This window comes from Phyllobates terribilis, unplaced genomic scaffold, assembly GCF_046119375.1.
Source record: "Phyllobates terribilis strain yellow unplaced genomic scaffold, ASM4611937v1 Scaffold_9__5_contigs__length_417890890, whole genome shotgun sequence".
Classification (NCBI taxonomy): domain Eukaryota; kingdom Metazoa; phylum Chordata; class Amphibia; order Anura; family Dendrobatidae; genus Phyllobates; species Phyllobates terribilis.
In genome coordinates this window covers 109,990,671-110,002,673 of record NW_027362769.1, presented here as the reverse complement: position 1 = coordinate 110,002,673, position 12,003 = coordinate 109,990,671, and the positions used below count along the sequence as shown (strand labels likewise).

At 45.4% G+C, this 12,003-nt stretch overlaps 1 protein-coding gene across 1 annotated transcript in view; it reads right to left on the bottom strand.

Moving 5' to 3' along the window:
* Positions 1 to 12,003, bottom strand: part of LOC141161707 (dynein axonemal heavy chain 11-like) — a 1,128,345-nt gene that overhangs the window by 1,026,302 nt on the left and 90,040 nt on the right. The window contains exons 15-16 of the mRNA XM_073646926.1: positions 8,428 to 8,652; positions 7,683 to 7,774 (exon numbers count right to left, since the gene is read on the bottom strand). Of these exons, the coding sequence (XP_073503027.1) occupies positions 7,683 to 7,774; positions 8,428 to 8,652 (317 nt within the window). The remainder of the gene's footprint in view (positions 1 to 7,682; positions 7,775 to 8,427; positions 8,653 to 12,003) is intronic.

Genomic DNA, 12,003 nt, shown 5'->3' with positions numbered 1-12,003 from the left:
TTGGTCCTTAGGGTCCCTTCCACCTTCTTGTTCCTGAGCCCTTCTGTTTCTTGGCCACTTCTTTCCCTTCTCCTGTTCCTTCTCTTCTCCTCTGTTTCTTCTTTTCTCTGGCCCCAGCCTTTTCTCTAGGCCTGCCTCTGAGCAGAGCTCCTACAGAGCCTCTGCTCCCTGTCTTCTCCTCTGCGTTCTCCACCGAACAGACCGACCCCGAACTGAACTGAACCCCGATCTAAGATGGTGCCCACCTTTTATACTTCCCTCTAGACCTTGAGCCCAGGTGACCAGCAACCAATGGGCTCCTACCTACGCTCAGGAACCATCCCCTTCTGCTCCTACATCACAGGGTGTTCCTCCCCCTTCCCCACTCCAGCCAGGGACATGGTCTGTCGTGCCTGCATTACTATTTAAATGGGAGCACCATTGAGCTGTCCCCCGGAAATGGGGTGTGTGTGCTGCATGCAGCTACCTGAGCCCTGGTCCATACTCCATCCTTACCCGGGAGTGGAATATCACACCTCTGGCAGAGGTGCAATACCTCTGTAGCGACCGAGCCCTCGGGGCGCTACATATATATGCCAAAATGATATTAATAAATATGTCTGCTCGCCCTGCATAAAGAAGGCTCCATTGATGGGGGGAAAAAAAGTTCTGGAACAGGTTCTGGAAAATGGCAACACAAAAAAAAACCCATATTTTTTTCAGTACAAAAATAATAAAAAAAATTGAGAAGTTTGGTATCACTATATTCGTACTGACGTGGAGAATCATGATGCCTGGTCATTTTTTACCCCACAATAAACGCTGTGATAACAAAAAACCCCAAAAATGTTGGGATTACATTTTTTGTTTTTTTTTGCAATTTCACCGCACTTAGAATTGTTTTCCCCATTTCCAGTACATTATACGATAAAAAATATGATGTTATTCAAAAGAACAACTCGTCCTGCAAAAAACAAGACCTCATACGGCTATGTGGATGGACATTAAAAAAAAGTTATGACTCTTTGAAGAAGGAAAAGGAAAAAACAAAAACGCAGAAATGAAAATTGGCTGTCTCAGGAAGGGGTTAAAGGATTATTGTGCTGTGATCTCCCCTACCTCTGCTGGCTGTACTCTCTTGGTATGTCACCCAGCTTTCTCTGTGCTGTGATCTCCCCTACCTCTGCTGGCTGTACTCTCTTGGTATGTCACCCAGCTTTCCCTGTGCTGTGATCTCCCCTACCTCTGCTGGCTGTACTCTCTTGGTATGTCACCCAGCTTTCCCTGTGCTGTGATCTCCCCTACATCTGCTGGCTGTACTCTCTTGGCATGTCACCCAGCTTTCCCTGTGCTGTGATCTCCCCTACCTCTGCTGGCTGTACTCGCTTGGTCTCTTGGTATGTCATCCAGCTTTCTCTGTGCTGTGATCTCCCCTACCTCTGCTGGCTGTACTTTCTTGGTATGTCATCCAGCTTTCTCTGTGCTGTGATCTCCCCTACCTCTGCTGGCTGTACTCTCTTGGTATGTCATCCAGCTTTCCCTGTGCTGTGATCTCCCCTACCTCTGCTGGCTGTACTCTCTTGGTATGTCATCCAGCTTTCTCTGTGCTGTGATCTCCCCTACCTCTGCTTCTCGCATTCACTTGTTATATTCTTCAACTACTCATGGCTCCCCTACCCCCACTTTCCTACTTTTATTCATGTCCTCCTTGTTTATTCTGCCCTGAATATCCAGCATCTGGCTCAGCCTTACTAAGCTTATCAAGATGAGCACAGACCACTCCCCTCTGGTTGACACCTGAATGCCTTCAGTAGCAAATATCTGCAGTTACTTATCTGCATAGACTTTAGTCTGCGTCCATCGCCTTAAGTGTATCATCACTTAAGTGTGAAAAATAAGAATTATACCAGAATTGAACCAGAAGGGAACTGAAGGTAACTGGATACTTGGACTTTGTAAACAATGTTTGTGTTTGTTTTCACTCTCACCCGCATAATCCTTCACTTTTTACAACCACCCCTAATCCCTACACCTAGTAAGGAACTCTTCATCTCTCCCTCAATCCTCCCCTTTCATCTCACCTCCCTCTCAGAACTATTCCTCAACATTCAATCCTGTGTCTCTAAGCACAGACAGCCACCTCATGCTCTCTCCTGCTCCCACCTACTAACACTTTCCTTGCTCCTCCTCACTGCTGGCGATATCTCTCCAAATCCTGGTCCTCCTCACCACATCCCCACAGTCACTTCCACCTCCTATCCACGATCTATCACAAACTCTCGAAACGTTTCTAACCTTACACCCATTCACCCAGCCCCTGCTTCCCCAGTCCCACTAACAGGAGCTCTATGGAACACTTGCTTCATCTGCAACAAACTTTTCTACATCCATGATCTTTTCATTACTAACAAACTTTCCTTCCTCACCATCACCGAAACCTGGCTCACCCCCTCTGACACAGCCTCTCCAGCAGCACTTTCGTATGGTGGATTCCATCTTTCTCACACCCCCTGCCACGTTGGCAAGCATGGAGGAGGAGTAGGTTTTCTCCTGTCAGATAACTGCTCCTTCACCCAAATCCCACTGCCACCCTCCATTATTCTCCCCTTTTTTGAAGTGCACTGTGTATGCATTTACTTCCCTTCCAACTGGCTGTCATCTACCGCCCCCCCAGGACCAGCCCCGACCTTCTTTGACCACTTCACAACCTTGCTACTTCACTTGTTTTCCGCTGACATCCCTACTATCATCATGGGCGACTTCATCATCCCCATTGACATTTCCCACTCATCTATCTCTAAGCTTCTATCCCTCACTTCCTCCTTTGGCCTCATTCAATGGTCTACAGCAGCCACTCACAAAGATGGCCACACACTGGACCTGATCTTCACCCGTCTCTGTTCCCTATCTAACCTCTCTAACTCCCCTCTCCCTCTTTCTGACCACAACCTACTTACATTCCCTACCCTCTCCTCTCCAGGGTCACAATCCCCACTGCACAAACTTGAACACCCTGGCCGAAATCTTAAAGACCTTGACCTACACTCACTCTCTAAATCCCTTCTCCCTCTTACAGACATTAGTTCCTTACATGATGCAGATGTTGCTGCCGCTTTGTATAACACTACAACAGCTGCAGCTCTCAATTCAGTCGCCCCCCTCACACATACCAAAGCTTGCACAATCAACAGGCAACCCTGGCACATCAGCCTAATTAAAGAACTGCAACAGGCCTTTCGGGGTTGCTGAGTAGAGATGGAAAAGATCCCACTCCAATGAGCACGTCATCGCATTCAAACAGTCCTTCAATACCTTCAAGTCCACACTCACTGCAGCAAAACAAACATACTTCTCATCTCTCATATCCTCCCTGTCTTACAACCCTAAACAGCTATTCAACACTTTCAATTCTGTCCTCCATCCCCCAGCGCCTCCTCCCTCTCCTCTCATCTCAGCTGAAGACTTTGCCTCATTATTCAAACAGAAGAGTGAAACCATCAGACAAAACTTTTTTCTAAAGTCCCCACAGCCCCTCATCATATCTACTCAATCCTCCTCCTCTAAAACCAGCTTCTCCACCATTACGGAAGATCAACTTTCCTCTTTACTCTCCAAGTCACACCTCACCACCTGTGAACTTGACCCAATCCCGTCCCACCTCATCCCCAACCTTACCACAGTCTTCATCCCAAACCTAACCCACCTTTTCAACCTGTGACTAACAACTGGTGTCTTCCCTTCATGCTTCAAACATGCCTCGATTACACCCATCCTCAAAAATCCCTCTCTTGACCCATCCTCTGTGTCTAGCTATCACCCCATATCACTTCTCGCCTATGCCTCAAAACTACTAGAACAACATGTCCACTTTCAACTGTCGTCCTACCTCACCTCCTGCTCCCTCTTTGACAGCTCACAATCTGGCTTCCTACTGCACCATTCTACTGAAACTGCCCTGACTAAAGTCATCAATGACCTACTAACTGCCAAATCGCAGCGGCAGTACTCTGTCCTCCTCCTGGACCTGTCATCTGCCTTCGACACAGTGGACTATTCCTCCTTACTACAGGCTCTCTCATCTCTCTGCATCACAGACCTGGCCCTATCTTGGATCTCCTCATACCTAACAGGCAGGAAATTCAGTGTCTCCCACTCATACACCACCTCCTCATCTCGCCCCCCTATCTGTCGGTGTCCCTAAAGGTTCAGTCCTAGGGACCCTGCTCTTCTCCATCTGCACCTTTGGCCTGGGACAGCTCATAGAGTCTCATGGCTTTCAGTATCACCTCTATGCTGAAGACACACAGATCTACCGCTCTGCACCCGATATCACCTCCCTACTAACCAGAATCCCACAATGCCTGTCCGCTATTTCATCCTTCTTCTCTGCTAAATTTATAAAACTTAACATGGATAAAACAGAATTCATCATATTTCCACCATCTCACTCAACCCCCCCCTATCTGACCTACAATGGGTACGGAAAATATTCAGACCCCTTTAAATTTTTCACTCTTTGTTTCATTGCAGCCATTTGGTAAATTTTAAAAAGTTAATTTCTATTTCTCATTAAAGTACACTCTGCACCCCATCTTGACTGAAAAAAACAGAAATGTAGAAATTTTTGCAAATTTATTAAAAAAGAAAAACTGAAATATCACATGGTCATAGAACCATCTCAAGGAGGATCACAAGGAAATGGACATGTAGCACCCTGAGGATTCGGCTGCTACAGGGGTATTGCACCTCAACCCAGAGGTGTGGTATTCCACTCCCGGGTAAGGATGGAGTGTGGAACTGAGCTCAGTTAGCTGCATACACTACATACATCCCATTTCCGAGGGACAGACCGATGGTACTCCCACTAGGTATATGTGCAGGTACGACAGTGTCTGTCCCTGGCTGGAGTGGGAGGGGGGTGGAACATCCCAGTAGTGTAGGGGCAGATAGGGGGAGCAGTCTGGGTAATGCTAGGAGCTCATTGGGTGCTGGTCACCTGAGCTCACACATAGAGGGAGTATATAAGGTGGGAACCATCTTAGATCAGGGTCAGTCTTCTGTAGAGGGTTAGTGAGTCCTGAGAGAGGTCCAGGAGCGCCTGCAGAGAGAAGAGAGAGGAGAAGAGAAGGACCCAGAGGGGGAGAAGAAGGAACCCCAAGAACCCAGAATTAGACCAGAAGGGTGAAGGGTTGGCACGCAAGGGAACCGGATCCCAAATTAGTGGAGGAGAGAAACAAGCCTCAGCTAAGAACCGGAGGCTGCGACATTACATGTGGAGCAGCCCCTCACTAAGTCCACTAAGAAGGCACACCAGGCATAGGGTCAGGGAACCCCGAAGAGGTGCACCCACCAAGAGGCCCGAGGGAGCCGGATATAAGTGGACCCCTGATGAGAAAGGCCAGTAGAGAGGACAGTCAGAAAGGGAGCTCAGGACCACGCTCCAGAATTGCTTGGGGGTTGGCCGAGTCCAGGACCTGGTGGACGCAGCACGGCTCGGGCGGTCACTCAAGGCCAGAGTGACCAACAGAACAGCAGTAAGTAAAAACCCTGAACTGCACAGCCCGACTCTGAGTCTTCTTACCATCCACACTGCACCACCACTACCACCATCCTCTACACCTGACCCCCTGAGGCTATACCCCTCCCGTTGGGGGTTATACTACCCGAAGCTGCACACATACCACCAGCCTCAGCGGACCCTGCTGCAGCGGCGGCCGTATTGACCGCAAATCAACGGGTGGCGTAGTCGACACAAAGAACAACTAATAACATCTGTAAAGACTGCCACACACTGAGCTTGACACCCTGGGCACGGACCGGGTCACCGCCACTCGGAGACTACAACCCCCATCTGATCCGGCTCCGGGTATCCCCCAAACAGCACTGGCCCAGGGGGCGCGTCAGACAGATGTGACTTAAATATGAGGTTTTGAGCAAAGGGTCTGAATACTTATAACCATGTGATATTTCAGTTTTTCTTTTTTAATAAATTTGCAAAAATGTCTACATTTGTGTTTTTTTCAGTCAAGATGGGGTGCAGAGTGTACTTTAATGAGAAATAAAAATGAACTTTTTAGAATTTACCAAATGGCTGCAATGAAACAAAGAGTGAAAAATTTAAAGGGGTCTGAATACTTTCCGTACCCACTGTATTTATCAAAGTCAATGGCTGTCCACTCTCCCCAGTCCCGCAAGCTTGCTGCCTTGGGGTAACCCTGGACTCTAATCGCTCTTTCAAATCACATATCCAAGCCCTTTCCACTTCCTGCCGACTCCAATTCAAAAATATCTCCCAGATCTGCACATTCCTCAACCACAAATCCTCAACCGCAAAAACACTAGTGCATGCCCTCATCATCTCCCGCCTTGACTACTGCAACCTCCTGCTCTGTGGCCTCCCTTCTACCACTCTCGAACCCCTCCAATCTATCCTAAACTCTGCTGCCCAACTAATCCACCTGTCCCCCCACTATTCCCCGGCCTCTCCTCTTTGTCAATCCCTTCACTGGCTCCCCATTGCCCAGAGACTCCACTTCAAAACCCTAACCTTGGCATACAAAGCCATCCACAACCTATCTCTTCCATACATCTGTGACCTAGTCTCCCGGTACTTACCTGCACGCAACCACCAATCCTAACAAGATCTCCTCCTCTACTCCCCTCTTATCTTCTCTTCCGAAAATCGCATACAAGATTTCTCCCGTGCATCCCCACTACTCTGGAATTCTCTACCCCGACATATCAGGCTCTCGCCTACCGTGGAAACCTTCAAAAGGAACCTGAAGATCTACCTCTTCTGACAACCCTATAACCTGCAGTAACCACCGCTCCACCATACCGCTGCACGACCACCTCTACTCTCACCTACTGTATCCACACCCATCCCTTGTAGACTGTAAAGCCCTATGGAATAAATTGCACTATAATAATAAATAATATAATTCTAGACATATCATAGACATTTATGGCAGATCCACAGGATGTAATATCCATCACCAATTCATGCTCACCTTCCCCATGAAAGTCAATAGAGTGGAATACTATGGAGTCACTGGAGGTTGCACTTGCTATCAGCACTCTCCATTCAAATCTATGGGAACTATAAAATTACTTCTATGGAGAAAGCGCCCAGCCTGAGAATATACCGTAAATGTTTATGCCTCTAATACCTCTTTAATATAAATGGGGACTCTGTGAGTCATTGTACAAGGTTCATATACACTACCAAGTTCTAAAGAAAATTCACAAGAATCACCAGACCGTCGATGTTTTAATTTTGACAAATAGAAGAAAGGTAGAAAGAGGTAAAAGATGGAATTATTGAGCATAATGAACTTATGCAGCCAGTGATCATTACTAGAGTTGAGCAAAAAGTTTAGCAGTAACCTAGCTTAGCGGCCATATCAGTAGTCTTTAACCACCAGACCAGAGCATTGTGAAGTCCTCCTACCTGCTGGCCTCTTCTGATTAGCAGGCTCAGCGCGACGTCATGCATGCCTCACACTGTAATAATAATGTCCCCAGACCTAATGATCAGAAGAGGCACCAGGGATGAAGATAGGTAGAAGGAGTTTTGCAGTGCTCTGGTCCGGCAGCCACGGACTACCAACGTAGCCATTGGACAAGGGTTCTGCTAATCTATATACTCAGCTCTAATCATTATAGGTTTAATTAATTACAGTTTATCAGTAACAAATGCAAACCTTTTCTGAAGAGCCTCCAACTTTTCCAGTAATCCTGGCTCACTTGTGACATCAATGACTATGTTCGTGCTGATGATACTGTCCATTAATTCCTAAATCCAATATATAGACTTGATCAGAGATCTCTACCTATATGTTACATATTATAGTATATATTTTAGACCACAAACGCAACAACTGTAATGTATAATATTTACGCCAGGGACACTTTTATCATGGGGCAAACGGTACATCTGTCCCAGGTCAACCATCATTATTGTCCAAGTTAAAGAACTCAGGAGGCATTTGTGGTAGGCAATATTTGTAGCATCCATGGCTGAAACTCCAGGAGAAATTTGTGAGGAGCAGGGGATTGGGACTTTTTTCAGTTAAATTGCTGTAAGGGTAAAGCAAGAGGGGTATAAGTATTAAACATCTAAACCTTGCAGTGGTATGGGTTTAACTGGAGAGAAGGTGCACAGCCTTGGTTGATCTCATTACCCTTACGTTTGGGTGCCGAAAACCTATGCAGGATGCCCTTCTCTGAAGGAACTGCAACAAGGAGATAGAGAATTGGACAAAAGTTCACAGAAGTAGACATGGAGGGGGAAACAAACATCAAGCCTTTCTGTCCTGGACAGCAAAATATGACAACATATTGATAGGTCCATCTTCAGCTTCTCTATATGGCCTCCTCTCTTCTATGTAGACCACCGTTTATAATACATATTAACTGCACACAGTAAACTTATTGAGAGCAACATACCTTGAAATCTAAGTCAATTCCCTCAAATCTCCTGGCATCCTCCGGAAGTTGCTTTCTAATATCTTCTGAGTTCGCAAATATACTTTGCAAGTGAGCCCACGTTTTCTGCACTTCTAGCCACACCGATATGACCATATCAGCTACCATTAAATTCTTTTGCCATCTGCTCACTTCCACCGAGAAGAATTCCACATATTTGCTCATTAAAATGTTTTGTAACTGAACCTGTAAAAGAAATCCACAATGTGTGTTGTGTCTTCTAGAAAGGGCTCTAACTTTAGTTGTCTTAGATGAGGTTCAACCTTTCTAATTCACATACTTTGTCTCTCTGGTGAGGCAGAGAGGATTTACAGACATGTCCTTGCAATAACATCAAAGGAGCACTCCTTCCATCAAAGTTTTATCCTCTTAATATAGTGCAATCATCATATAATAAGGCACTGTGTACTTACAATAGCTCACTTTGCCTTTCTACCTGGTTCATTCTTCTCTGCTCTAGGTAGAAACAGGAAGTCTCTTTTCCATGCATGAGTCATCACCCTCTTCACCTCCAGACCCAGCTGCTCCCTCCTCCACTGCCAGGGACTTTTGCAATGATGACTCATGCAGGGAATAGAGACTTCCTGTTTCTACATAGAGCTTAGAAGGATTCAGCTAGTCTCTTTTTAATCACTTAATGTCATAGACCTAATGGAAAAGAGAAGAATTAACTGGGTAGAAAGGTAAAATGAGCAATTGTAAGTACACAGTGCTATACAATATGATGACTGCAATATATTAAGAGGATACAAATTTTGATGGGAGGGCTTCTTTAACCCCTTAAGCCCCAAGGGTGGTTTGCACGTTAATGACCAGGCCAATTTTTACAATTCTGACCACTGTCACTTTATGAGGTAATTACTCTGGAACGCTTCAACAGATCCCCCTGATTCTGAGATTGTTTTTTCGTGACATATTGTACTTCATGATTGTGGTAAAATTTCTTCGATATCACTTGCGTTTATTTGTGAAAAAAACGGAAATTTGGCAAAAATTTTGAAAATTTTGCAATTTTCAAAATTTGAATTTTTATGCCCTTAAATCAGAGAGATTTGTCACACAAAAGAGTTAATAAATAACATTTCCCACATGTCTACTTTACATCAGCACAATTTTGGAACCAACATTTTTTTTTGTTAGGGAGCTATAAGGGTTAAAAGTTGACCAGCGATTTCTCATTTTTCCAACAAAATTTACAAAACCATTTTTTTAGGGACCACATCACATTTGAAGTCACTTTGAGAGGTCTTTATGACAGAAAATACCCAAAAGTGACACCATTCTAAAAACTGCACCCCTCAAGGTGCTCAAAACCACATTCAAGAACTTTATTAACCCTTCAGGTGCTTCACAGGAATTTTTGGAATGTGGAAGAAAAAAATGAACATTTAACTTTTTTCACAAAAATGTTACTTTAGACCCAATTTTTCTTATTTTCACAGGGGTAACAAGAAAAAATGGACCGCAAAATTTGTTGTTCAATTTCCCCTGGGCACGCAGATACCCAATATGTGGGGAAAAAACACTGTTTGGGCGCACGGCAGGGCTCGGAAGGGAAGGAGCGCTATTTGACTTTTTGATTGCAAAATTTGCTTGAATAATTAGCGGACGCCATGTTGTTTTGGAGAGCCCCTGTGTGCCCAAACATTGGAGCTCCCCCACAAGTGACCCCATTTTGGAAACTACACCCCCAAGGCACCTCTCTAGATGCATAGTGAGCACTTGGAACCCCCAGGTGCTTCACAAATTGATTTGAAAAATGAAAAAGTGTTTTTTTTTTCACTTTCTCATTTTTACGAATCAATTTGTGAAGCACCTAGGGGTTCCAAGTGCTCACTATGCATCTAGATAGGTGCCTTGGGGGGTCTAGTTTCCAAAATGGGGTCACTTGTGGGGGAGCTCCAATGTTTGGGCACACAGGGACTCTCCAAATGCAACATGGTATCCGCTAACAAATTGAATGGAAAATCGGCTCAAATTGTTAGCGGACACCATGTTGCGTTTTGGAGAGCCCCTGTGTGCCCAAACATTGGAGCTCCCCCACAAGTGACCCCATTTTGGAAACTACACCCCCAAGGCACCTCTCTAGATGCATAGTGAGCACTTGGAACCCCCAGGTGCTTCACAAATTGATTCGAAAAATGAAAAAGTGTTTTTTTTTTCACTTTATCATTTTTACGAATCAATTTGTGAAGCACCTAGGGGTTCCAAGTGCTCACTATGCATCTAGATAGGTGCCTTGGGGGGTCTAGTTTCCAAAATGGGGTCACTTGTGGGGGAGCTCCAATGTTTGGGCACACAGGGACTCTCCAAATGCAACATGGTATCCGCTAACAAATTGAATGGAAAATCGGCTCAAATTGTTAGCGGACACCATGTTGCGTTTGGAGAGCCCCTGTGTGCCCAAACATTGGAGCTCCCCCACAAGTGACCCCATTTTGGAAACTAGACCCCCAAAGGCACCTATCTAGATGCATAGTGAGCACTTGGAACACCCAGGTGCTTCACAAATTGATTCGTAAAAATGAAAAAGTGTTTTTTTTTTCACTTTTTCATTTTTACGAATCAATTTGTGAAGCACCTAGGGGTTCCAAGTGCTCACTATGCATCTAGATAGGTGCCTTGGGGGGTCTAGTTTCCAAAATGGGGTCATTTGTGGGGGAGCTCCAATGTTTGGGCACACAGGGACTCTCCAAATGCAACATGGTATCCGCTAACAAATTGAATGGAAAATCGGCTCAAATTGTTAGCGGACACCATGTTGCGTTTGGAGAGCCCCTGTGTGCCAAAACAATGGAGCTCCCCCACAAGTGACCCCATTTTTGAAACTAGACCCCCCAAGGCACCTATCTAGATGCATAGTGAGCACTTGGAACCCCCTAGGTGCTTCACAAATTGATTCGTAAAAATGAAAAAGTGTTTTTTTTTTCATTTTTTCATTTTTACGAATCCATACGTCCGTTTCTCGGTTTAACTTCCTATGCTACCGGGGCTGGTTTCTGGCCTGATATAATTCCCGTTAATGGCCCAGGTTTATATTGAACAGGAACTGGTGGCAGTTCTACCGGGCTGATAAGGTTCTATTTCAAAGGAGCTAGTGAAAGGGGCCTCTCAGTCTGAGTGTGGTGCCACGTAAGTGACTACTTGGACCACATACTTTCCCTCCCAGTGCTTCCTTGGGCCCATGTGGACAGGGGGTGACGGTGTAAAACTGCACCAATCTGACCTTACGTGTCCCGAGGGGTGTGGAACGTTACATTGGTGCAAAATGAGGATCCGTATCACGTGATCCGTCTGACTTAATAGTGACTTCAGGAGGGGTGACGATGTGCGGATCTGTCACAGTAATATCATTGGTTCCATCCCAAGAACTCAGAGTAGTCTCTGACGAACCTTGGCCACATATTTAATGAAAATCTTGGAATTTTTAAAATTTTTAATAGCATTGTTCTTAAGTCAACATGCAGGGTAGATTATTGGATTTTACTGCCAATGGCAGTAGACAACGCAGTCATTATGAAACCCGTGAGCTGAGGA